Raw genomic sequence first — 27,917 nt, 5'->3', positions numbered from 1 at the left:
GGCACCCAGGCACCCCTAAGCCTTGTTAATTCTTGTCTGTAACATTGAAGTTAACACATGATAACCTTATATTTCTGCCTCTCAAATAAAGTTGTTAGATTTTGAGAATGGGGCAATGTATTGCACCCTGGTACATAGCACAGGTTTGGTACATTTTAGTTCTACAAATGTGAATGAATGAATGAATGAATGAATGAATGAATTGGGAATCTCCTATATGTAAAAAGAAGGCAAAGAGGAAATTACGTTTCCTTAATTTTAAACAAAGAAACAAACAAACTGTGGTTTAATAGAAGTAATGCGGGACTTAGGGCCAGAACACCTGGATTCAAATATTAGCTGGCAATTTGTCAGCTGTTTTCTTTGAATAGGTCACTTAAATTCTGTCAACCTCTTACTTGAAATAGAGATAATATTCCCTCCTGCACGCGGTTGTAATGATCTAATAAGATTACAATTCTGAAATATGTAATAAACTTTGATAGAGAAGGTGATTAAAGCCTATTGATTCAGTCAGAATTAATAAGTTATTGACCAAGGGCTAGATAAAGATGAGAGAATCTCCAAAATAGATAGGGTCAGTGCCAAGAAGTAATGTCCTCCCAGCTGAAGGTTGCTTAACAGCAGAAAAGGCCACCAAATAAGATTGTGAAATTTCACTTATTATTAAGATGTTTTCTTACTCTTAAATAACAGGAAAAGACTGAATGACCTTTGAAGGGACTGATCCACCATATATTCTATGACTCATGAAAGGAAACACGATTTGTAGATAAATCATGAGAACCTGCTTTTCCACGGTGCCAGACATAAAGCAAAAGTTTGAAAATGTCAAATCTGCCAAAACTCTTCATTTATGTGGTCAATTCAAGAGACACTCTCATCTCTTAATCTTTAAAAACCAACCACATATTTTATGCAGAGTACGTACATTAAGGAGCAGTAAAGAGATGGAGTTTTAATTTTTACCAATTCAATTTAAATGCAAATGTTAACCACTCACATGATGCCACTGTGTACATAATTAAGCATCATTATATACTACATGAATCATCTAGAAACCTCCTGAGAGCCATTCTACTATGTAAAACATGCATTATACTGACAAGCGGCCAAGTGACGGATACTTCTGTCCTCATTAATGCTCCTTTTGAATTATAGGTCAACTGATTATGGAACAACCTATGAGAAGCTGAATGATAAAGTTGGGTTGAAAACAATTTTAAGCTATCTCTACGTGTGTCCTACCAACAAGCGTAAGGTAAGATATGTATATTCGGTGCACTGTTTCTTCATGACGTGACTTGTATCTTGGTTGGCTAGCCTCTCTAGCTAGCTAAAAATCCATGATTTTACAATTAATCTGGGAGGAGAGGTGTAAAGATGAGTTGATGGATGTTAAGGGGGTAAAATGTCTGACTTCTCATAATTCCCAGAGCAACAGCTGTGAATGTAGGAGGGTGAGAGGTAGGCATATCATTACCATTTCTGAAAGGCAGCTCCAAGGAATCCTTGAGTGGATACTGCTGACTCTCTTGCAAGAGCTCCGACCAGTCACGAGAATCAGAAGCAGCCTTGACAAGATAGAAAAAGAGGTGGGGTCTTCCTTTGAAGTGCCCCTGTTTTCCCCTGACGTGAGTAAATTACACAGAATTGAAGTGAATGTGTCCTCTGGTAGCAGGTTGGGCATTTAATTTCTAAAGTGTGTTCAGCCTGCATACAAATGTCAGAATGGAGGCCCTGCTGGAAGGAACCATGGAGATTGTCATAAACTGCACCCTAATTTTCTAGATGAGAAAAATTAAGGTTCAGTGAAAGGTAATGCTTTGCCCCATTGCAGAGTTATGGGTGCAACAGGAACTAGAATTCAGGTTTCTTGGTTGTCAGCCATACTGTTGCCTCTGCATTTTACTGCTCCTAGTGAGAGGGTTTATCTGCTTTTCCGAAAGAGATGTGACTTTCTCGAAGAAGAAAACATTTGCTTTTAAATGATAAAGACTTATTTGTCTCAGGAGGAGAGAGCGGCACCACATCCATTCTTTGGTGTTTGTAAACTTGCATTGTCAGATTCTGAATTCTGACACACAGTTTCTAAGTGTTGTGCGAACTGCATGAAATAACAGTATCCATCCGGAAATAGAAAATTGTTGTCCATTAATATGTCATAAGCCATATTTTTTTTATGATGGTAGCACTGATATCCAGGTTCTCGCTTTAGATATGTCAATAGTTAAGTGTTAGTGACCTTGGCTAGGTTCTGCGTTTTGTTATCTGAACTATGGGAGGTAGATGAGAACATCTCTCAACCATCATTCCTCAACTCTGGCTGCATATCCAAAGCACTAGTTGATTCCCAAATGTGCAAGCCCTGGTCTTACCCCCATTGCTCTGGATTAGGGCCCAGGTAACTGTACTTTGAGCAAGCTCCCTGGATGCTTCTGGTATGTATCTAGGATTGAGAACCAGTTTTGTCAAGTGTAACATTCCCTCTGGCCCTAAGCATTTCAAGTGCTTCAGTAGAAGCAGTGTAAATAGACTCTGGCGTCATCTGGCTTGAATGCAAACCCAGCTAAACCAGTTAACAAGTGTATAAACTATGGTGATTTACTTAATGTCTCCAAGCAGTGTCATAGAATTTAAAACAGGGGTAATTACAATTCCTGCCTCATATGAATAGTGGTAACTATCATATGAAATGAGGCATTTCAGGTGTTTAGGACAGAACAGTTAAGGCTCTTATCAATGTCTTCTCTTTATTATTTGTTTCTCATCTGCCTCTTCCTCCTTCTTCATATAATTATTAGAAGTCATAGTAGTGACTATCCTCCCTAAATAGAAACGTTCAGTAGACCTTTCTGTAATGATAGCAATGTGCCTTTAATCTGTCCACCACCTGAGACATTAACCACTTGTGGCTATTGAGTATTTGAAATATAGCTGGTGTGACTGAAGAACTGGGTTTTAAATCTAATTTCCCTTTAACTTAAATGTAAAAAACCACCTGTGGCTGATGGCCCCAATACTGAACAGCATAGCTCAGTAATGTCAACATCACAGATGTAGAGGTGTATGTTGAACATTCCTTCTTCCCCTCACTGGCCAATTACTGGTCCATCATCAGCAATTACATCCAAACAATTTGACCTACTGTATACAGTCCTAAAGTGAGCAACTGAACTTATATCCTTTAGTTTTATAATGAGATTTAGTTGTTGGTTAGCTTTGAATCAATTCTTATATCCCCTATTGATTTTTCCTCCACTTTCACGTTTTTAATTAATTTCATTTAAGAGTCAACAATCTGTGGGCATCACAGGATACAAAGAGAAATAAATCACTCTTCCACCCTCAAAGGTCCTGTATTCTAGTAATAAATGGAATGTGACTTTCTGTCATTGAAAGTTCCTTTGACTCTGTTTCCACCTAACAGATGACTTTGGGTGTGACATTTACATGTTCCCCTTTGCAAAGTGATAGACGCAAAAACAAAGGAATTTATAGCTGAAAGAGACCTCAAAATTGTTTTCAGAATTGTTCTAATCTAGTGATACGTCCCTGTTTTACTGATGCTGTTAGAGAGGCATATTATTAAAAAAAAAAAAAAAAAAAAAAAAAAAAGATAAGATGCCAACTACTGAGTGTGAGCATAGGATTTTCTGTAGCAGCAGAGCAAGTGGCTCCAACATTGTCGGCAGGAGCAGAGCTTGAAAAAGGAGCCTCTCAAGCCCAGGTGTGGCTCCTAAGGTGGCAAGGGAAGCTTAGAGGGAACACAGCCAGGAGCCCTGCCCTCCGATCCACTCACGTCCCTCGGTGTGCAGCATCAGCCGCTGCACACTTAGTCTGTTGTTATCTGCAAGACTGTGAAAAGTCACCGGCCATGGCATTTAGCTAAAATTAAAACTTGGCAGACCCTATTTCCAGAGAAAGAGAAGGCATTGTCCGTGACTGAGAGAACAGCTTTCTCCGGGCCTCTTACCTTCTAGAAGCAGAGGCGGGCCTGCACTGTTTCATTCACACCGTTTAAGGGTGAACCTGAGCCGAAGGATCTTTTCCTGTACAGATAAATGAGGCCTTCAGGGTCACTTTCTGAGACGCTGATAGATTTAAGAAATATTGGAGGACGATGAAGGTCTTTACAATGGTGCAGAAATCAATAATGTTGACATAGCAGTATATTTGTGTACAGTTTCTCTACTTATGAGGTGAATTTATCACCATGAAATATGTATTCCCCCCCCACCAAAAGGGACATACTCCAACCAAAGGCATAGTACCTGCACAACATTTTAAAGTGTGAATGTATTTCCCCCAATCAATGAGAGTTTACATTTTTTTAAAAAGGTGAAGAAAGAAGAAGAAATAAATATCAGACTCAATTAATTATGCAGGACAAAAGCATTCAAGTTCGCTCCAATTCTCCTCGGACTTCTGCGTCCTCCAGTATAAAGGCAGACTCCTTTGTAGGGTTGTATTAATTCTTTTCCGTCTCTAGGGTGCCATCGAGCAAGTTAACATCTTTTGTACCAGATATGTCTCTCTGCTTTTCACATCAGTGGGAGCAACTGGAATAAAACCGACATCAGGGTAACTGCCTTGCATTCCCAGAAACCTGTTTTTGCCTTCACATCCTTATTGCTATTTTTAGCTGCTTGGGAGGACGAGCACAGTTCTTCAATCAACGTGGCTCCAACAGCGGGCATGACACCCTCGCTTTGCAGACAGCTTGTTAGGGGCATTCCTGGAATCAGAGTCCAGAACAAAACAGGCCCTTATTTACAGTTTAAATTAATGATCATCCATTGGCTGTTTCTCTGCAAGCCTGCTGTAAATGACAGCAGCTTTCCTTGGATACGTCTGTTACAGTAAAAACTGTAATCTCATCATAGGGCAGTCTAGGAAATCTTGACTAAGAGACCTAGAAAGCCTGCTCCCAGGTATTGTCCTAACTCATGCATACCCTCTTTCAAAGGAGCCCTGCACCTAGTAGATGAAATAGGCCCAGAAGAATAAGGATAAGTGGATCCTGGTGCCGGAGGAGAGGCAGGCTAGCTGTCTATCACCACGTCTCCAGAGGAGAGCGCTCCCCAACCCAGCCCATGATAAATCCCAAGGCTTGTTGGTGTCGGCAACGGTTTATTGGCTACATACATGTAATCGTCTATGGGAAAGGATGATTTAACATGCACCTGAAATGAGCAGCTAGGATGTGGAGGGTGATGGAAAGAACTAATACAAATGTAACAAAGAAAAAACAAAATCGATGCTGAAATCTTAGTCTCAATCTTAAATTCTCACTGAGTTTATTGGTATTCTGCCTAAAAAGAAAACTTCTTTAAACTCTGTGTGTGTCTATCAGCAATACCTTTCCCATCACCCCCAACCAGCCTTAGCTGCTCTCCCTTCATGAGGTGTTGTATAACATCTTCGAGGATTAAAGAATACAAAATCCCAAGTGGAATTCATTGAGAGGAAAAATAAGAAAAAAAGGTGTTTGGTTTTGTTTTTTAACCTGGAACATACAGTTCATTTCATTGTTATATCCTTGTCCTCTCCATGCACTTTGTTCTCAGCAAAGAAGAAACCTAGAGAGTATTTGCTCTTTATATTTCCCATGCCCCCCCACACCCCAGTTTCTTCTCCTTTCTGTGTTATCACCACTTAATTAATACTATTCCTGCTGAGAGAGCCTTCCAAGACTTTCATCCTATAAATAGGACCCCAGCTCCTCAGACGCATTGATCATTTTTGCGGGTCTCTTGGTATATGCCAGCATTAAACACTGTTTGCATTTTCTCCAGATGTTAGGTTTTAATTACCTTACTGTACGTGGCACTTTCTAAATAAGCGTTTGGTTATTGACTCCTTATCTTTTCTCTTTATATCCAGGGCATGCTTAATTCCTCTTGACATTTCCTTGGGAGGGGTGTGTGTGTGTTATGGATATAGATAGGTATAGATATAGACATAGACATAGACATAGACATAGACATAGACATAGATATAGATATAGATGTCATGCATGTGACTTCTGGGGACAGAGAAAAGATGCAGTTGATAATATCTGCCAGCTTCTCTTAGGAAAAAATATGGAATCATTGAATCAGAGCCTAAAAGTTGTTAGAGGTATTCAGATTCTGCTTTCTCATTTAACAGATATGGATACTGAGTCCCTAGAATTTAGTGACTTACCTGAGGTCGCATGCAACTCAAGTGAGAATCTAAGATCATTAATTAGACCTTTAAGGTAAATGTCAAATATCCTCTGTTCCACAAAATCTAATCAATTCCATTAAAGAAATGTTCTCACTCCTTTTTTTTCTTTCTTTTTTTTTTTTCTTTTCCAGGCATCTGCTTCTCTTTTCTAGCACTTTTCTGTCACTCCTGAGTAGTTGGTCTTGACCCTGTCTAATGCCCCATTTAGAATGAAAGGCCATAGAGAGGATAAAGTACCTTCATCAGCTCCCTAGGTTGTAACAGGCCGAGCGCAGCATCCTGGCGTATGGTAGATGTCCAACACATGGCTGAGGATTTGAACCAAACTTAGGTTGGCTTTTGGGCTCCTCAGCTGGAACTTGAAAAGCAAAGGACATTGTAAAACCAGCTTTCACTCGTTTTTTTTTTTCTCTAATTATGAAATTAATTCTTTCAAGTGAATAAATAAGGATAGTAAAAATCCCTGTAGGTTTTAGTTATTTCTAGGCCAAAATGTATAATTTTATCTTTTCTAGCCAAGAAGGGCATGATTAATATTTAAAATGCCAGGACTTTGCATAGCACTCCCTCAACATTATCTGGCGAGGCCAAGGGGAACCAGTTTATTGTATAATACATCAAAGGGGGTACATGACATTTCCCTTGGCAGATACTCAGCAGTTGCTCATTCCGCCCTAACTCTTTTATCTGTCCCTTTGTACACAAGATCATGCATTTGCCTCTAATCTTTTAAAAATAACATATATTTCATTCATGAAGAAGTGCAGCCCATGAACTCAGAGACATAGTGGAAGTGGCATTTTCCAAACTTCCCTATGCTTAACCCGGGCAATGATGGCTAAAGGGAGAGATCATCTCCTCTGATCCTTCCTGGGAACAGTTGAGTGTATGGGCTGTTTCAGTCCATCAATCTCTGTTCTGTTCTCTTCTTGAGCATTCAGAAAGAAAATCAAGTGCAAGAAAACATGCTGCATGTACATTTCCCGCCCCCTCTGGGTGATTTTCCAAGAGTCATCCAAGCCATTGGGTTTCAGACAAGCTACAGAATACTAAGTGCAAAGTGCTCTGTTTGAAACAAGCAGGGTGCCAGGAGCTGGGCCTGCGAGCAAACCCTCTCAGTACCCCAAGGTGGCCCTGGGGAGCCCCCTGGGACTCCTGGGCTCCATAGAGCAGAGTTGGGGAAAAAAACACTCATCTATCTAGGCCATCCATCCTCTGTATACTAAACTACAGCTGAAACAGCCATGTACCTTGTACCATTTTATATGAATCAAAGCACCCATGATAACATTTATAAATAAATAAATATGAATAAAACCATAATCTTTTTGATTTCAGCACATTATGTTTATAGTAGCACCTAGCTGATTTTTATTAAACCTTATCTGTGTCTAACACTAATGTAAAAAAAACATAGCAAGTTAATAATATACCAATTTTCTCAGAACTGATCCAGTTAAGTAGTATATTACTGTTTTATTTCATGTAGTATTAAGTATTGCTAAGTACTTTTTTACTGGAAAGAAGCTTCTTGCATAATTAACATCATATATTTCTTATTCCTCATTTGTAAGATGTTGTGTCTATCACATACAATAAACATCTAATACATTAAATATTAATCATGAGTTGCCAATTTAAAAAGTTATATGTGTATGAGGATCAAGTTTACACAACATTGCTTTCAAAATTCAGTTTATTATGATTTTTTTTTTTAATGTTTATTTATTTTTGAGACAGGGAGAGACAGAGCATGAACGGGGGAGGGTCAGAGAGAGAGGGAGACACAGACTCTGAAACAGGCTCCAGGCTCTGAGCCGTCAGCCCAGAGCCCGACGCGGGGCTTGAACGCACGGACCGCGAGTTCATGACCTGAGCCGAAGTCGGACGCTTAACCGACTGAGCCACCCAGGCGCCCCTGTGATTATTTTTTAAAAAATACACAGATAGCTAGCTAGCTAAATAGGTAGGTAGAAAGATGATAGATCCACAGATCAACCTTTTCTAAGTTTAGATAATGCTTTCTAGTTGGCATCAGGTGGTGTTTCTTTATCACACTGAGGAAAAAATTAGAACTCTATGTTTTGGTTTTGTTCTTTTTAACAAATGAATCTAATCAGGATGGATCTAGTGTGCATTGGTCTCCAAATATGATGAAGTAAGACTGGCCCGGAGATTGCGTTTTTCTTGTACCACTGACTGGCTCTGAAAAGGTAGGTTGCTTTTGTGGCCAGGTGAGCAGAAGTTTTCAAAAAGGGAAAGAAGCCTGTATCAGACACTGATCATTCTTCAAATACACATAAGAGACCCCCTGCTCAGCCTTCTTTGGGGATCAGATTTTTTTTTTAATTTAGCTATCTGTCTTTTTTTTTTTTTTAATTTATTTTTGCCTCATCATCTGTCCTTATTAGAACTTGTATTCTCTGAAGTCTGGCTGGCCTAATGTTAAATGCCCATCCATTACCCTTTTATGAAGGTCAAATGCATCATTTCAGGTTGGTTCCAAGTTATGCTCTGCTGTGGAAAATGGTCAGAGGTCTTTTCAACATTCTGGTCTGTTTGCTTCCAGCATACTCCCTGTGGCTTCTCAGAGGTTTCCATCATCCGGTGTTTGACATACTGTATCTAGAACATTTGTTTCTAGTGAATAGCCCGAGCTGCTCTCATGATGGATGGAGATGAATGCCGGCCGCTACAGGAAATTGCCATATTTACTGGGGTGGGGATGTTTCACTCCAATATATCAGATCTGCCTCAAGCTTTCTCTTGGTGCTGTCAGGAAAAACAAAGTCAATGTCAATGAGCCTTTAATAAAACCACTTTCTCCCCCCTTGGAGAAATTAAGAGAATACCACCAGCCTCAGAGGCTAAATCGCTTCCATTTAAACATTCCTTCTTCTGACCTGACCTTTCTCTTAACCAAATCTTTTTCTGTTGGTTTTGTTCCTCTGTTCTAGGCATCCACCTCCCATTTTACTGGGTCCCTAACTGCCCGTGTACTTCTCATTCCCTAACCTTCCAAGTCAACTACTGAAAATAACTTATGCAGAAAAAATACTGTAATTTGTAGGTAACAGGATGGGCTTAGATCTTTGGAGGTAAAAAGGCCTGCACTATGGGATATACATTTTGATGACCGGGAGAGAGAAATCTCTCCTTCTGGCTTCCTGGGGCTGTGTGTGTGCGTGTGCGCAGGTGCGTTTGGGGACTAGAATACTAAGTATTTCCTTGCCTGGCAACTGGCACCCCGGAATGAGCATTCCTGTAGTGAAGAAGAGGATAATGTGGATGAATCCAAAAACTAGAGTCAGAAAAAATGAAACCTCCGGATACACAGTCTTTCACAGATAAAAGAAGAGGTGTAGGAGGAAAGGCACAGATGTCAACCCAAGAGAGAAGGTGGCAGAGACGACTGCACAGCATTTAAAGTAACAAAGCATTGATGAGAGAAAGCTAATACAAAGCGCACAGTGAAGGCATAAGTTAGAAGAAAAAAATATAATAAAACTATAAATGTTTTCAACAGTAGATTAAGAATCTCTTGAGATCTCTCAGAGAGAGGAAGGCTAATTTACTGGGAACTTATTAAGACTTTCCAAGGGAGTACAATTTACCCTTATCTCTCTGTTCTTCCTGAGTGCTTTCAAAGGGGTAAAGGATGTTGATGGCTGTGGCCGAAATTGGTTTTGCCAGAAGGGAAAACACAATTATGACTCAAGTGTGGGGGAGTAGGAGGCCTCGATCAGCTCCCCAGCTCCCCAGCGGCAGATTCAAATATCACTGCTGCCGCCCACAACTTAATGATTTTTTGTCCTTTTAATGCCTCCTCTCTTAGCTGCTCCCCATCCCTCTGTGTCATGGCCTCTTCTATTTACATGGACACCTTGTGATTTCTGCACTTGTCAGGTGTTCCAGCTCAGCCCCTATTTACAGTCACGGTGGAGCTACATTTTGTCATTTGAAGGTGGTCACTGTAAATTTTTGCCTTGTGGAATCGTTAGTTGTGGTATAATGGTTCATGTAATGGACCCTGGAGCCAGTCTGCCTGGCTTTAAATTCCAGCCAAGCCACATACTAGTTGTATGCCCTTAGACAAAGCTTTATTTGTTGGTGTGTGTGTTATTAACCTCTCTGTGATAGTTTCCTCATGTCTAAAATAAAATAGAATGATGCGTCAATATCATAAGGCAGTTGTGAGAAGAATCAAAAACAGGCAAAGAAGAACCGTGCCTGACACATAGCAAGTGTTCAATAAATGTTAGTCTCATTGTGACCACTATTATCGCCTTCAAATGACATGGCATTGCCTACGCTGTCATTTGTCAACTCAACCAAAATTATTAAATGTCTATTTTGTGCCAGATCTTTTTAAGAGCTAGGAAGTACAATAAAAATATAAGACATTGTCCTTTCTCTTAAGGATCGTGCAGTCCGGTGGAAGAGATGAATGTATAAACAGTCAACTACAGTACAGAACTTATGTATCCTAATAGCTGTGTACATAGAACTCTGTCTTTGGGGATTCAATGAAGGCTTCACAGAGAAGCAAATATTTGTCAAAGGAGAAGGGAGAAAGATGAAAACTGTCTTTCATTGTATGTCTTGAGAGAAACCAGTGTTCATAGACCACAGTGCATACATATAGCTTTGATTGGTTTGCAGATTTTAAATGAATAAGCATGTGCCTATTTTGACTCTTAAACATGCTCATTTCCATTTCCATTTCCATCTGACTGTATTGACTAATGAGACCAAAAAAATGCTTTCATGACCCAACTGAATTTTAATTCTAAAATAATAACACAATGTCTTTTCAATTGTTATAAACCTTTTTCCTGTCTTGCTTATGAAATCAGTAAATGGCCAGTGGTGACATTATTAAGATTGAATTAATAAAAGTAAATTTTACCTTATTGTAGTTGATCAATACTGATATATTCAGCATTTATCTTAACTACTTGTCATTCAGAACTACTGATGAGATTTGGAGGTACAATTTTAAGAAATCAATTTACACATTTTATTGAACACTTGGCTTGTGCCCAGTTCCTTGCAAGCATGTTGGTGAATGTTAAAAAAAAAAAAAAAAGAAAAAAAGAAGTGTGAACCTTGCATTGCCCTTATGGAATTTACCATCCTGCTGCAGGGATGCAATTAAAGAACAGTGCGAGTCAGAAGATGATGGATTGCATGGTACAAATGACAAAGGCTCTAAGAGTTTAGAGAGGAATGTAGTCTGGGATTGTCAGGAAAACAGCATAAGAGGGGCTTAAATTGCTCAGTGAAGCAGACTGGTATGATGCAGGGTCCTGACATTTACAACAGAAAAATGTAATTGAGTTGAACCACCATTATTTAGTGCTAGGTGGTGGAGATACACACGTGCATAAAACAGGGCACTGTCTGCAAAAATGGAGATTGAGGGGAGAGGTATGTAGGTAGAGATCAACGTGGGTTTACGTTGGCACAGGTACTACACCTTTTATTTCCTGAAATCTTAATAACTGGATAATATAAATTACGCATCCTACTCTTTTGCATTCTAAAAGTGCTCCTCAAAGTGGTCCTTTGCTTATCTGAATTGTGGATTTCGAAAATATAGTGTCTTTAAATGTATCGAATGCTTAGGAGAGCGCCCAGGTTAAGGCAGTAGGTGACTGTCAGGGATGACAGGGAAGTGAGAAGTATCGAGTGAAACAGTGCAGTAAGAGAACCAGTGTAGCATTTGTAGGGGGTTGGGAGGGCGATCCCCTTCCCACTGAACACTTCTGGTGTTCATCTTTTCCGGGGACAGGAACTCATCCTTTCCCCTACTACTGCTAAGAGGGATGCGGTTTTCTCTCGAGAGAGGGAAGAGTTACAACTTCTTAGCAAAATGCTGGTGTTCTCTTTCGGCAAACCCAAATTTCACTCGGATGAAGTAGCTTTAGGAGCTAAGCCCAACCAGCTTGACTCAAGTATCAGTAGAGTTTGAATTTCAGAGGATGTCCGGGAAGACAGCCGAACGTCTGCTGAGGAAAAAGATGTTGGTCTTAGGAAGGCACTTGTCTGATAGGGGAAGCAGTCTGCTTTATTTTGAATTTGTGTTATGTGGTATGTTTGTGTGTCTCTGCCCCTTATGCTTTATTAATTCACTATTTCACCGACAGACTCACATATTTTCTCCGACAGCTAATGCTGTCTTTGTTCCTTGGGCCCAACGCCTTTGTGCTTCCATGTGGAAGTGTGTTACTGACATTTACAAACTCCCACAGAGGACTCAGTCAGTTACCACCATAGATATCCATTGTTCCAAGAGAGCTGACCTTTACCCCCAGGCACCAATTAAAATCTACTGCTACTCACCCCTGCAGTGCTTGCCGTAATTCTGGCTGACTGCCCAGTGTAACTGTTAGGATGCCTTCTTCTTTAGTGCCAGCTTCTTCTTTTTCTTCCCCAAACAAGAAGAGAATGGCCTGCAAATGGAAACGCATGCTTCTTCTGGAAGAAAAAAGAGGCAGACCACCAGAGCGGACAGCAGTTTTCAATTAAATCACCTTTTGTGTTGACACAAATGAAGACCTTAAATAAATGGTATAATTAGGTGAAATTTGGGTCACTGCCTGCAGGTTTATCCCAGATTCACATATCAGCAGAGCTCTCCAGTTACTTGGTGGTGGTGATTTGTTACTAATTGCAGGGCCGCTGTGCCCTAAGCGTAGCTGGACCTGCTCTGTAGCAAGCTGATAGAGACCACAATCCCAGCATGCAGGAAATCAGACGCCAGCCCTCTATATGTCACATTATATGTGTTACCAGCACAGCGCCAGGATGGTCAACTTTAAGTTCCTTTCTATAAAGGATTTTGAGATCAGGGTTTTTAGGGCTGGAAGTAGTTTGTATGAGATCACAGATGCTCGTCATAAAAAGATTGATATTTCTGCCGGACCAGCAAATTAAGATGTGCTTATTTAGGGAAACAGGCATGGCAGTGTATTCAGAGGTGTATCACCTCCTTTGTCACTCGTTCCGCTCTTCGTATCCCCACCTTCTGTATGCTGGGAGTATGATATTGCTGACATTTTAATGGTGTTTGAAGACAAATTCTAGTGACCCAGTTATTTTAGTAGAAATGGCTGTCGTGCAAACATAGAGACAAGTGGCCCAGGAACGAGTCTCTATACTCAGATTGAGACCAGAAGTCCCGATTTGCTGAGAGTAAATGGAGCTTGAAATTTGCCTTTCCCTGTTTAGTTTAAAATTCCAGAGGTAAGCAAGTTAAAGCTTGATGGAAAGCACTGTCCTCTTCTTGTAGAAATGGCCTCTCCCTCCCACCTTCCCCCTGCACGGACAATGTGAACCACACTGAAAGAATGCAATTAATTCTTGCATCTGCAGAGCAAACAGTTCCTGCAGTTATATTATGCTCCCCCTTTTCTCCTCTCCTTACTATTTGAAATTTTATAGACTTGTAAAGATTATATTTGTATGAGGGCTTAAAATTTCCCACGAGCCACCACATTTCACTTTTCCCGCCCCGCAGACCTTGGTAGAGCCTGGGAGGGGTAACGCAGCAAGTGGGAAGCCATCTGGCTCCCTGGAGATCCATGTCAGCATTTCATTACCCAGAAACCACTGGAAACTGGTTAAGCTCATATGACAAAACCCAGAAGATTATCAAGCCCAAAGCATTTGGCTCCACTTATTACAAATACAAAGTTTCATCCATGGTTCATTATGTTCCTCCTATACAAACCCAACTCAGGGGAATTACAAAGAACTCTGAAATAAATACGTGGGAGAGAGCGGTGTTGAAATGGGATATTACCTGTCTACAACTGCTTAGTTTGCTGCTGCTTTCATTTCCTTCACTCCCCAAACCTTCCCTTTCCACCTTCCTTCCTTTCATATTCTCTCTCTTTCTTTCCCAAACTCATTTATATGGAAGAGAGAGAGACAAGAGCACCTTGGGTATTTGGCACAGAATATATTCTCAAAATGATTACAAAATGTGTGTGTGATCGTCTCCTCCATACAAAAACATTGGGTGGGTGGAGAAAGTATTTCCTACTTGAAACCTTGTTAGTGACTGGTAGTCTTTAAGCAGAACCCAGGTCTTTGCATTTCTGGTCTGTGTTCCTTCTTTTTTAAATTTATTTGTGAGAGGGAGGGTGGGAAAGAGGGAGAGACAGAGAGAGAGAGAGAGAGAGAGAGAGAGAGAATCTCAAGCAGGCTCCACACTCAGTGCAGAGTACGATGTGGAGCTTGATCCCACCACCTTGGGATCATGCCTTGAGCCAAAATCCAGAGTTGGACACTCAACTGACTGAGCCATCCAGGTACCCTGGTCTACCTATGTTCCTTCTATCACCACTTCCTAAGTATTTCTCCAGTTGTCTTGTCTGGGAGGTTACTTTTTAATAGTATTCTTGAGACTAAGTGCTGATTCCTCTCTAGACCTTTAATAAATTTTGTGTTTGAAGTATGAATTATATAATCTCAGATAAAATGTGAAGCACGGAGAAAATGTAAAGGCAAGCCATATGTCACATTTGAAGTCAGCTTGTATAAAATCATTCAGCCTCCTGCTTATCATTTCATGATAATAGCCTTGACACCTTTACAGGCTAAATCTGATACTTTCAGAAATCTGAAAAGGACTCCATATACAGTCCCAAGGAAGTTTCATTTTAACCCCAGGTCCCAGTACCGCTTCCCAGTTCGAACTCACTAAATACTTTCTAATAAATGACAAGGGAATGAATAGATAAATGAGTAAATAAAAGAAAGGTTATGAATATATTTCTTCCTAAATATTTCTCTCCCTAAATATTTCTAAGATGAGAGTGGCCAGCAATAATCAGACTAGATTAGCTCTGGCAGGAGGATGGACAGAGTAACCATCTTAGCACTTGTTAGCTCTGTCCTTCCATCCTGTAACTGGCAGTACTCCTCGGGCTGGCCCTGAGCTTTCGTGGTAGCCCGGTATGCTGCCTTTGTGACTCACAGTCTGTATTTGTGTACTCTGGGTTATTATTTTCCACTAGAGGAAATGCATATCAGACATGCACCTGTCCTGCCATCACACCTGTGGCCAATGACCTGAGAAGCGGGACAACTAGCCAATATTTGGTGCAGGGATCTACTTAGGCTCCATCGGGGGCACCTGGGTGGCTCAGTCGGTTAAGCATCTGACTCTTGATTTCAGCTCAGGTCATGATCTCAGTGGCTCATGTATTCAAGCCCTGTGTTGGGCTCTGCTGACAGTGTGCAGGTTGCTTGGGATTCTCTCTCTCTCTCTTTCCCTCCCTGATCATTCTCTCCTTCTCTTTCACAACACATAAATAAACTATAAATAAATAAACTATAAGTAAGTAGATAGATCGATAGATAGATAAAAGTAGACCCCATTATCCTAAAGGGTGGTCCCTGGAGAAATCACACCTTAGAAATGATTCTAACATCATTGCATATACACACTGGGATGGACTTGGTCTTCCCCTAGCGTGGGCTGTGATTAGACCTTGTGACTCCATCATTGTTTTTCAACTTTGAAATATATCATCATTCAATCTCTCGACACCAGCTTTTTCTGCAGAGGCCACTACTCCCTTTTAATTCCTTAGAGATCCTCTTCTTCCAAGCAATTTCCTCTGTAGCAGCATTGCCAGCAAAACGAAACAAAACAAAACAACAAAATTACCTTGTTAAGAGTTGACACATGGGCCCAAGTGAATAAACTTCCTGACTGCCCCCACTTTTTTTTTTACATTTTTTTCTATATGAAATGGATAGTAGAAAGTGTAAAAATTATAAGAGGGAGAGATGTAAAAGAAGCATTAGAAAGGAATTTGTTCCAACTAGACCTAAATTGGAACTCGAGATTTCCCTTTGCCTCTTGGGCTAAGTGGCATTTGAAATAACCCAGGCTTATATTTGCCAAAGAAGTAATAGAACAGTATGGTTCCTGTTTCTCATATGCATGCATATAATAAACTGTAAGCTGTAAGATAATCACATATGAATGAAATGTACTGAGAGTATTCCCACGCGTGATGATAGTTGATGTGGAAACAAACAAAAAAAACAAAAAACAAAAAACTCTGAAATCAACAGGGAAAGCACCATAAACTCCATTTTGACACTGACATATGTAAAGCTCAAAAAGTGGGCTGTCCAGGTCCTGTAGGAGGTAACCACACAGAGTTGGCAATGAGCATAAAAATCTTCGGAAGCTTCTTAGTTAATATTCACCTTCCTTACACACTAACTAAAGAGGATAATCTCCCTAGAGCCGCAGTTATTTCCTCCAGGGGACGTGGAGGGCAACAGCATCTGCTTGAGGAAGCGAGCAGTAACCATAACTCTGGGTTTTAGCCGTTTATAGAAGAATGCTGTTAGCTTGAATGCGTTGCTATCTGTAACCTGATATACATGCAAATCCTTCAAAGAATGTCCACCTGCCTTTCAGAAAATTCATGGAATGAAGTGGCCAAATTGGTACTGAGTTTTCTAAACCTGTGAATATATTAGATATTAGAATCACCTAGAGAGATTGTTGAAATGTAGATTCTGGGTCAGAAGCTCTGAGAATGTGCATGTTGACGAGCAGGGACTGCCTCCTCGTCTCCCCGGAATGCGGTGGCACATGGGCCGAGGGCTACACTGCTGAACAGGGAATTGCTGTCCTAACAGTGAGGTATCATTTTCCAGTGACTCCCTTGGTTTCATTTCTCTCTAGAAAAGTAAAATAAGTAGGTACAGTTCTTGGTGTTGGTGACACACAAGTATATTTAAGTTATGTGTTTGGAACTGGCTGCCCTCTGCTGGACACTGGAAGATTTGATGTGAAGTGAGACTTTCTCTCCATTTGTCCCTGACATTAAAACTGGATTCATCATTTCCCTCCCAGAAAGACAACTGTATATACATTTGACTGCTGGGTGGATAAAGGTCACAAGCACATAGACGCACCCGGGGCAGTTTTGAGATTTAAGGAAATGGATTTAGGAGACTTGGGAGTAAATTAGGAAAGAATAATATACAGGCGTGTGTCATTCTTCTTCTCTTCCACCTAAGAATGAAGTAAGTAGGGACTGGGATGGTAATTCTTAGGCACTTCATGGCACAGAGCTGCTTCCTAGCATTTCAACTTTGCCGAGCTGTGGAAGGCTACTATTACAGTGTTTGTTTAGCTCAGGGAAGGGGGCTTCTTGAAATTTTGCTTTGTGCCAGTTCCACTCCATTATCCCCGGGTTCTGACTTCATTCCTTTGCACAGCAAGGGGCTCTGTGTTGGTATGAAAAACAGGCAGCCCACACAGCCTGACTTAGTAAAAGCTGCTGTTCAGAGAGCCCAGGAGAGAGAGGAACATTAAAAAATAATAATAAATGAGGCAGGTATTTTTTGAAAAATAGGTTTGGGTATAAACTCTAATGTATGTCATTGTAAGACGAGTGACAGGAGGAAGTATCCTTGCTTTGAGTTTGGACCAAGGAAAGCATGGTTTTACGGAAGCATGGATATGTGAACTCTCACCTGTCAGTGAACTTGAACCCTCCCCAGCTCCCAAAAGAAAGATGGTAGTGAACATGAGGACTTTTTATTTCACGTCTCTGATGCCTCCCCTTCCATACCCACAAACATAGGTAAGTGAAATAAAAAATAAAGGAAGAAAAGGACCAATGTGAGTTGGAAAAGAGACAGACACAAATGCCCAGAGGGTTCCCTTACTTTACTCTAGAGCCAGACACTCATACAGATTCTGGAGCTCTCGTTCATATTGAAGGAGAATCTATGAAGGCCATAGAACGAAAGGAAGAATAAATTGTTCAGAGACCACCAGATGGCCCCTTTCTAGCCCTTTCCTTTGTACCAAGAAGCTCAGCCTTCCCTTGCCCCAGCATTGCCAAAGCTTAGCTGTCACTCATCTCCATCTTCTAGTTTGACTGTCATGTCTTTCCAGCTCCTGCAGTGACAAGTGGAACTGAACAGGGCTGGGAGGGGGATCCTGGCACAAGAAGGCCTTCCTGGGAGACCAGTGTAAGACTGGAGCCTGCTATCTTCTCCAAAGGGCAGCCCGGCTCCAGAGCAAGCCTATCAGCCAAGGGATGAGTAAGTTCCTTTATTCCTTGGCACCTGCTGTCTCTGTGCCAAGACCCAGTCCAGCTTCATTTCCCATGTCCAAGAACTTGGAGGAGACTTTTACTCTTGGGGGGATTTGCTTGTTTTAATTGTATACCTCTGTAGTCTCTCCCTCCCCTTTCCTCACACCCGACTCCCACCCCTGAAAGCAAGCAAACAAGGTGAGAAAGAAAGAAAGAAAGAAAGAAAGAAAGAAAGAAAGAAAAGAAAGAAATGGAGAGTGAAAGAGAGGAAGGAAGGAAGGAAGGAAGGAAGGAAGGAAGGAAGGAAGGAAGAAAATATGCCTTGGCTAGGAAAAAAAATATGCAAAGATTGAATTTGAGTCTGATGACTTGGCTCAAATCCCATATCTTGTTTTCTTTACAACTGGCAGTAAAACAGACAACTGCTTCAAAGCTATCTCAGCTTTCCTCTGAACAAGTTCAATATCCTTTTTATTTCCTTTTCCTCTTCTGGGTTAACCCTTAAGTCCTGTCCAAAAACAAGAAGCAGTGTGACTAGTGTATGTGACATGAGAGCGTGTGGAATAAATCAGGGGATGTGGTATGTTCGTCCCACTTAACACTTAGGCAATGCTGAAGGGTAGTTAAGAGTGCAGCTCGTGGAAGCAACCAACCTCCACCAATATCCCAGCTTTAGTGACGCTGGTGTGTGTGCCTCAGGATGTACTTCTCCGTGCAGTAGGGAAAATGAGGTAGGTGAGCTGTGTGCTGACCATTAAATGAAACAACACACACAAGTATGTGGTGAATACCCCTGACTACTAACTTTGTTCTGTATCCTCTTTGTCTTTCAAGGTGCCAGGCTTTGCCTTCTGTGAACTCAAAAGCCAATGGGACTTTCATTCCGCTGTACTTTTTGTAGATAAACTCAAAACGCAATTGCAAAGGAGAATTGTTTTCCTATTGTTTTTTTTTTTTTTCCCCTGTGTGTGTGTACATGTGTGTGTGGAAGACAGACGATACCTGCTATTGCAGGGCACCCTTGCTACAGGGTGCAGACGGTCCTAGTTTACTATTCTAGACAAGTACAGACTCGTAGGACCAGCCTTGGGGAAAGTGAAGACCAGAGGGATTATAACCATTCATTCTGAGTTCTATAGGTGGTTCATTTCAGAACCAGCAAAAGAATCCCAAGCATCTTATTCCATCTTGAAAATGGAGAAAGTACTAATTCTCCCGCCTCAGGATTAGTGAAAGAGTAAAATGCAATCATACATGAAAAGATAGCTTTATATTTCAAAACTAAGTTTTAGAGGTACACGATCAGTGTTTTTATAGTTGTTTCCAAGACAATGTCTTGGGGAAATGATGGAGAAGGTTTATATGAAAAAGGCATTCTTTGAGGTATGGAGAAACGTGTATGTGAGAAAAAAAAAAAAGTAGGAAGGAAATTCCTCTATGATCAAATCTGGCAGTCTTTTCTCTCTTCTCTCTCTGTCTCTCTGTTTCTCTGTTTCTCTGTCTCTCTCTCTCTCTGTCTCTCTCTCTTTGGCAGGGAGAGACAAGAGGCTTAGTTTTTGCAAAATTGTGAAAATGCCACCTACAGAGCAGAGGGGATTTTAGAAAGAGAACAAAGATCCCTAATTGGGATGGAAGGCTCAGACTCTTCTGATTTTAATTACCACCCCGTATAACACGACACCCTCTCACCACTTGGCCTTAAGTATTCTCTTGTGTGATGTATACACAAAACCACACAATGTTGGGTGCTACTATTTCTTTATTTGTGAATAGGGATAATAGCACAGATCCTCCTAGCTCATTGCACTGGAGCAAGGACCAGGAAATTATAAACACAAAGGGATACATATTTTTTTGAGCTAAATTCATTATTTTAAAACTGTGTTAATACCACAGGGAAGAAACTTCGGAGAGGGTGTGATCAATCCCTCCAGGCAAGCTTTAGAAGGACTCTTGGGAAAAGAAAAAGTTTTGAGCCTGGACCTTGACAAAAAGGGAAGATTTAAAGAATGTCCTGACACCGTAAACTGATGAGGGAATCATGGCCGATGACAAAGGAGGCTGTGATGATCGGGCACACTGTACATATTCTGTGCATCACTTAACTCCAGAAACTGCTTTGACCCAAAAGTAGTTGGAGCCCAGCAGCTGGTCTTTTATTGGCAGAGGGGCCCAAGAAGACAGCATGGGGAGAGGCTTTTGTTACAAAGTTCCTGGTGGAATGCAATTACTTGGAATGGAATCTGGCCAGGGCAGTTGCTGTTAATATCACTTACCCTTGCAGAAAGTTTCCAGGGAGCCTTCATGGCTCTGAGTGGTCAGGACCTCTCTTTTACATCTCAGTGAAGAGCCTGCAAAAGGACACAGCCGGAAATCGCCAGCCAAGAGAAATCACTGTTGGTACCTAGATCTGCAAATTCAACATCTGAGCCCACAGGTGAGGAGCAGGTTGTCAGGCAGTTTTAGTGCTAAGCCAGTGAAACAGTTTATTATAACATGTCTTAAGTGTCATTTCAACAGAAGTTTATATTTTCAAGAGGGGCACCTTCTCATTCAGTGTTGCTCTTTGGTCTCTCTCTCGACACACAAAAAAAGGTTTTTTGTTTGCTTGTTTGTTTTTGTTTTAATCCAGCCCTACATTCTTCTTATTGATAGAAGTCCTCTCTCCCTCGCCTCCCTTTCTTCCTTCCCCCAAAGCGGATGGTCATGTTAGCAGAACGCCTTTGATAGTGTCACAGACCTATACTACAGTACAAGCTAAGCGGCTACGGGAGTAATCTCAAGAGAAAGATGGGAAAGAAAGGGAAACCTAGTTAGGTTCCCTTGAGTTAACCTCATTGTGCTAACGTTCCAAGGGAAGAAGGATGGTAAACATATGTGCCTTTCTCCCATGGCTTTATTGATATTCTGTTCAGGACTTTGAAAATTAAAATACAGTTTCTCAGCTCCATTTATAGCATGATGGTAAGTGAGTGGGACAGGATGTTGAAAAGAGCCAAGCAATTATGCATTTGTCATGGGTAATGGGGAAGGAGGAGTTGTCTTCTTTATTTAAAGGGCTTCCTCTTCCATCAAATGGGCTGTAGTCCCACAGGACTTTGCCTGCTTTAAATGTGTAGTTTCAGTGTTGTTCTGAATACCCAAATGTAGACATAGAAATCAGTGCTCTGATGGCATGAGTTCACTGTTGGAAACTCTGAACGACAAGCCTGTCAATAGGCTGAGTGGCCTTGGGCAACTTGTCTTATCTTCCTGGCATGTGGGAATAAAATAGCATCATAAGATTCTTTTTTTTTTTTTTTTTAATAAGTTAAATGGATAGTAACCTTAAGATCTCATATAAATGCCATGGGGTCCTTTCTACTTAACATATTCCAGTTCCTTTGATGTCTACTACAATCTGCTCTCTTTACCTGACCTTTACTTTGTAAGACTAAGTAGTAATTTGTAGCTTCTGGCTTCTGCATGGGGTTCCTGAAGGTAATAGATTCCAAGCCTTACCTATTCCAGGAGTAAGTTAATCCTTTAAAACCTCCACAGTTAGTGCCTTATCATCCTTATCAGGCTTTCTGATACTTGTTAGATAATACCCTTTAATCTAACCAATTGATTTGTTATCTCTGAACACCATTGTAGTCTAATTTGCAGCAGTGATGTCCATTAGCAAGTGATTACAGTAAATAAACTTAAATTGAGATAAAATACCTTTTCAAGTCCTTTGGATGGCCTGGGGAGTGATAAATCTGTGGTGCTCAAGAAGGCTTAAAAGGTTATGACAGTTGGATCCTGAGGTTGATACAAATGGTTTTGAAATTCAATTTCTTATATTTATAGTTTGCACATAATCTTAGGGCATCAGCGAGAGGTCATTCTGAAAACACTGAATAGCTGGAGCTAGTTTGCAAAGTGAAAATATAAATGAATCCTCTTTTCTTAGTGCATTCATATCCCACAGAATGGGTTATCTATCTTCAAAACAGTGATGTTTTTCCCCAGAACTTTAATTCTGAGTACACCTCTGTGCCGGGATCTGCCGTAATACGCTATGTTCATGACGACATCTGCGTATTTCAGTATTGTTTGTGGGTGTACCATGCTGGGAGATTTCATTACTCTGTTCAAGTGGAATTTCTACATAACTGTAGCTTATCTTTACAAGACAGTACTGCCTTCCTTCCCTTTAGTTTACCTAAAAATATTTCAAAATTATATGCTCACCTTCCTTATTAAACAAAGTATTCTAGATTTGTTATTTCCTTCATTGTATGAACTTTAAATATTTTTTTATCTTGTAATAGTAGTATATGAATTTTCTCTTTTGATTCAATTTTTTTCTTTACCTTTGTTGTTGTGGTTAACTTACTTTGCTTGTTTCTGTTTACCGTATGGAAAAAAGTTGTCCTTGGATAAATAATGTCCTGTCAAGGCTTCTATTTTGCTACTTTTAATAAGGAATTTTCCGACCCTAAATGGGAAAGAAATGAAAATTTTATAATGGCTTAAATTGAAACAATTGTATTTTGATTAGCTTATTATAGAAGTCAAGGACTTCTGTGGCCCTTTTAACTAGTACTGATGAATGGATAAAGAAGATGTGTTATACACACACACACATACATGCAATGGAATATTACTCAGCCGTCAAAAAGAATGAAATCTTGAAATTTGCAAGGACATAGATGAAGCTAGTGTGTATTATCCTAAACTAAATAAATCAGAGAAAGACAAATATATGATTTCACTCATATGTAGAATTTAAGAAACAAAACAAAGGAACATTAGGGGGAAAAAAAGAGGGAGGCAAGCCATAAGAGACTATTTTTTTATTATTTAAATTTTTAATGTTTATTTATTTTTGAGAGAGACGGACAGAGAACAAGCAGGGGAGGGGCAGAGAGAGAAAGGAAGACACGGGATCCAAAGCAGGCTCCAGGCTCCGAGCTGTCAGCACAGAACCCGATGTGGGGCTCGAATTCACAAACCATGAGATTGTAACCTAAGCTGAAGTCAGATGGTTAACTGACTGAGCCACCCAGGCGCCCCTAAGAGACTCTTAACGATAGAGAATAAAATGAGGGTTGACAGAAGGTGGTGGGTAGGGGTTGGGCTAAGTGTGTGATGGGTACTCAGGAGGGCACGTGTTGTGATGACCACTGGGTGTTATATGTGAATGACTCACTAACTTGTACTCTTGAAACTATTTTTACACTATATGTTAGCTAGCTAAAATTTAAATAAAAACTTGAAATACAAAAGCAAGCAAACAAACAACTAGTGCTTTGCATTCTAGCCTGTAGCAGCTCTCTAGCAACAAGTTGCATGCTTTTTTTAAAAATTTTTTATGTTTATTTATTTCTGAGAGAGAGAGAGTGGGAGGGAGAGAGAGAGAGAGAGAGGGAGAGAGAGGACAAGCGGGGAGGGGCAGAGAGAGGGAGACACGGAATCTGAAGCAGGCTCCAGGCTCTGAGCTGTTAGCACAGAGACTGATTCAGGGCTCGAACTCACAGACCATGTGATCATGACCTGAGCCGAAGTCAGACACTCAACCGACTGAGCCACCCAGGCACCCCAAGTTGCATGCTTTCTTTTTAAATTTTTTTATTTTTAACGTTTATTTATTTTTGAGACAGAGAGAGACGCAGCATGAACGGGGGAGGGTCAGAGAGAGAGGGAGACACAGAATCTGAAACAGGCTCTGGGCTCTGAGCTGTCAGCACAGAGCCCGACACGGGGCTCGAACTCACGGACCGCAAGATCATGACCTGAGCCGAAGTCGGACGCTTAACCGACTGAGCCACCCAGGCGCCCCAGCATGCTTTCTAAATGACAGAAATTTCCCTTGCCTGACTTTTCATTTCTGTCCTATAACCCTTTCAGATGGTGGTATTTGTTTATCACTAATGCATCAGGGGTGAAATTCTAGCTTGATTCACCCAAACTTCAAGGATGCAGCTTTGCAAGAGTGATATCTATGTTTGAAGGTCCATATAGGCTCTTCAGAGTAGAGTCACCACATGTACTTGAAGCAAAGAAGAAATGGGTACCTTCTGAGTGTGTGTGTGGTGGGGGGGGGGGCAGGGGGTGACAGGAACCATCTCCTTGCATGTAATTCCATCCTCCCTTTTGCCTCCAAATGAAAGTGGCAGGGCTCCACCAAGATGGGTCTGACTTCTATTAGTATGGCATTCTTAGGCTGGGTAAGAACCTTCTGTTGAAGAAAGAACATGGCTCCAAATCACAACCCATTCCTCTACTGCTGACACTGAGCTAGATGACTTGATGTGGCTCCCACTCTGGGGTGGGGATGTTCGTGATGGGCTTGGAAGGGCAATAGAAAATATATCTGAAGAAGGGAGACACATTCCGCCATGGGTTTTCAAATTGTTTTCAGGCCACTCAGCTCTATTTGTCAAGGTTTTATTGGCCTCTGCCAAGCTCCCAGCTCTGTCATAGACAAGGTCATGTTCTTTAATTGATTCAGCCATCACTTATTGAGCATCTATATGTGAGGCAATAATCTAGGTATGGGATAAGATGGTCAGGATACTTCTTCTCCATAGTTTTAATTCTAGTAAAAAAAAATGCAGATTATAGAATAAATAGTTTCTAAAGGTTTTGCCACATATAGGTCAAGGTTCCTTAAATAAAAGCCCATGGAGAGTACTTGAGCCAGATTTAAGGTAGGCAGAAGGTCAGGAAAGGTATTCCAAGGATAGAGGTGTCAGATTAAGAAATTAAAGAATTCAAGGAGATAAGAAAGCATGTCTAGCTAAAAGTATGTATGTTAAACACCAATAGGAAGGATCACTCACAGACTCAAAGACAGTTTGTGACAAGATTTTGAGTTTGGGGGGTGGGAGAATAGTTATTCAAGGCTAAAGAGGGAGGTGGGAGTAAGATCATGAAAGGTTTTGTGTGCCATATAAAGGAGTTTAAACATCATACTGAAAGGGATGGAAATACACTGGAAATTTTAGGTGGAAAATGGACATGAACAGACATTTATTTTGGAAAATCAGAGAGTGCAGGGGTGAAGGCAGCACAGGATAAGATTTAGGAGCCCAAGGCAGCAATGTTTGAAAAAGATGATGCATTTCTAATCCCCAGGCAACTCAACCTGAAAGAATTAGCTAATGTAACCTACTACCTAGTGGAAACACCAGTCTACAATATGCACTGTGTATGAGACAGGAAGAAATACGTGTAAGGACTAAAACCAGAGACTTGATCAAAGAGTGAAAGTCCAAACATACTGAGATAGGAAAACTTGAGATTTGAGAAAACCAGGAAGAAAATACCATTATATTCAGTAAAGTCCTGATTTAAAAGGCCAAGAGACAGGTGGAATTTGCCTGAAGAATTTCAAGAATTCCCACGTTCGTACATTGTCTTTCAGAGATTCTAAGATATTTTTTTTTTCCATTTAAAAACTTTTTAAATACCTAAGATTTTACTCAGAGACTTCTGGGAAAAGATTTTGCTTTGGTGATTTAAATACACAGTCTTCTGAATTTGAGAATAGTATCACCTGACCTTAGATTTCCATGGGATTTCAGGGTTATCTGTAGATGTTTTGCTTTCCTAAAATAGAATTATTTTAGAATTTTAGAGTGTGTCTGTAGCTAGCATACCTTCCTTTGGCATCCCAGAAACACGCAGGCTGTATCCATGATGTCACTGACATCTAAGTAAGCGTTGCTTCCAGATGTCCAGATTCCAAAACATCCTCCATTGTCTCTTCTGAAAAACAGCATTTCACTATACATTTTCCCCAAAAGCATGAGATTAATGATTTCCATACACATGGTTGGTAGTTATGTTTCCAAACTACTGCTGATCTGACATCTAGTGGAATTAGTCTCTGGGAAGTGTCCTCTTTTTTGAATAAGAGATTTTCTTTGATGAAGCAAATATGACAAATACTTTCTCACTCTTTCCCATCAGTTTGTTTGACTGACCTGTGCCTTGCCCAACAGACTTCCTTTTTCTAATGAAACCCCAGGTTTCTAAATACCCTTCTTTTTTCACAGTCGCCACAAATTGGTCCTATATTCTCCTCAAATTTAACCTGTACGGTAGGCCAATTGTGAAATGGTTACATGTCAGTTTCACTCACACGAATCATCTATACAGTAGATATTTGGAGATTTTGATATGAAAAATGTCCTTGTAGAAATCAGCTGTAATAGGGAACTTTCTCTAGCCATTCTCTGATACAAACCCAGATTGGGAGCCAGGGAGAGGATGTGAGGCCATCCATCTCATTGCATCCCTTGGCTGTTACGATTCCATAGATACTGCATTCAGGACTTCTTTTATCAGTTGTTCATAACTTTCAGAGAATGTTCTTCTCTCCTTATTCGCATCAATCAATAAACAGTATACTAGCTGGAGATAAGCCAAGATGTGTCATTGAGATAAGGAAGGCTAAAGAGCTGATAGATGTTAGAGAAGAGATACTGAGTGTTACCAGTACCCACTACAGCTTGGATTCTCACAACTGCAGCCATGCTACCAAGAAGACAGAATCTAACCATGCAAACATACAGAGTATTATGACAGTGAAAACCACTGTTAGGCATCAGGCTTGTGTGTGTGTGTGTATGTGTGTGTTTCTGTGTGTGCATGTGTAGGTGAAGGAGCATATAGCGTCCTGTAAAACATGTACTGGTAAGTTAGGTGCCCCAATTTTGCATATTTCCCCACTGTTCAGTATTCTCTAAGTAAGCATGTTCTCCTCTTCTAACATAAAATATACTTCTTTGTAAAGGCATGGGTATATCCTGGAATGATGTGTCATTAAATCTGTTTCATCAAGGGGTGCCTGGGTGGCTCAGTCGGTTAAGTGTCCGACCTTGGCTCAGGGCATGATCTTGTGGTCCGTGAGTTCGAGCCCCGCGTCGGGCTCTGTGCTGACAGCTCAGAGCCTGGAGCCTGTTTCAGATTCTGTGTCTCCCTCTCTCTCTGACCCTCCCCCATTCATGCTTTGTCTCTCTGTGTCTCAAAAATAAATAAACATTAAAAAAAATTATATCTGTTCCATCAAGAATACTACCCCTCATTGTCAAAACCATGATTTTTATCTACAGGCACATTGCTTAAGCATCTCCTTTTAAATCTTGCAATCTGGGTGATTTTGCTTTGGTGAACAAAGGTCTGGGCCCAAGATCTGTGCTCTAGGTTGGCTTCAACTTATGTTGCAGATGGTAAAGCCCTTGCACATGATCAGGTAAAAAGAGAAGTGGCCCAGTCCTCCTTATCAGAAGGGAAAAATTATCCACAAATAAAGGACGATTCTTTCCTTCCTGTGTCATTGGCATTTATTACATTTTTTATTATTTTTTTTTTAATTTTTCTAACGTTTATTCATTTTTGAGAGACAGAGAGAGAGACAGAGCATGAGTGGGGAAGGGGCAGAGAGAGAGGGAGACACAGAATCCGAAGCAGGCTCCAGGCTCTGAGCTGTCAGCACAGAGCCCGACGCGGGGCTCAAACTCACGGACCGTGAGATCATGACCTGAACCGAAGTCAGACCTCAACTGACTGAGCCACCCAGGTGTCCCCTGTGTCATCAGCATTTAAAGCAGCATTTTCCTGCAGGACTTTTTTGTTTTTAAT

The 27,917-nt window shown here is 40.8% G+C and overlaps 1 protein-coding gene across 1 annotated transcript in view; it reads left to right on the top strand.

Moving 5' to 3' along the window:
* Nucleotides 1-298: 298 nt before the first annotated feature.
* LOC125933157 (VPS10 domain-containing receptor SorCS1) overlaps nucleotides 299-27,917 on the top strand; it is a 236,252-nt gene continuing 208,633 nt past the window's right edge. Inside the window, exons 1-2 of the mRNA XM_049646013.1 lie at nucleotides 299-342; nucleotides 1,162-1,261. Coding sequence (XP_049501970.1) covers nucleotides 299-342; nucleotides 1,162-1,261 — 144 coding nt within the window. The remainder of the gene's footprint in view (nucleotides 343-1,161; nucleotides 1,262-27,917) is intronic.

This window comes from Panthera uncia, chromosome D2, assembly GCF_023721935.1.
Source record: "Panthera uncia isolate 11264 chromosome D2, Puncia_PCG_1.0, whole genome shotgun sequence".
Taxonomy (NCBI): domain Eukaryota; kingdom Metazoa; phylum Chordata; class Mammalia; order Carnivora; family Felidae; genus Panthera; species Panthera uncia.
The sequence above is the reverse complement of the archived record's forward strand: the minus strand, read 5'-3'. Positions and strand labels throughout refer to the sequence as shown.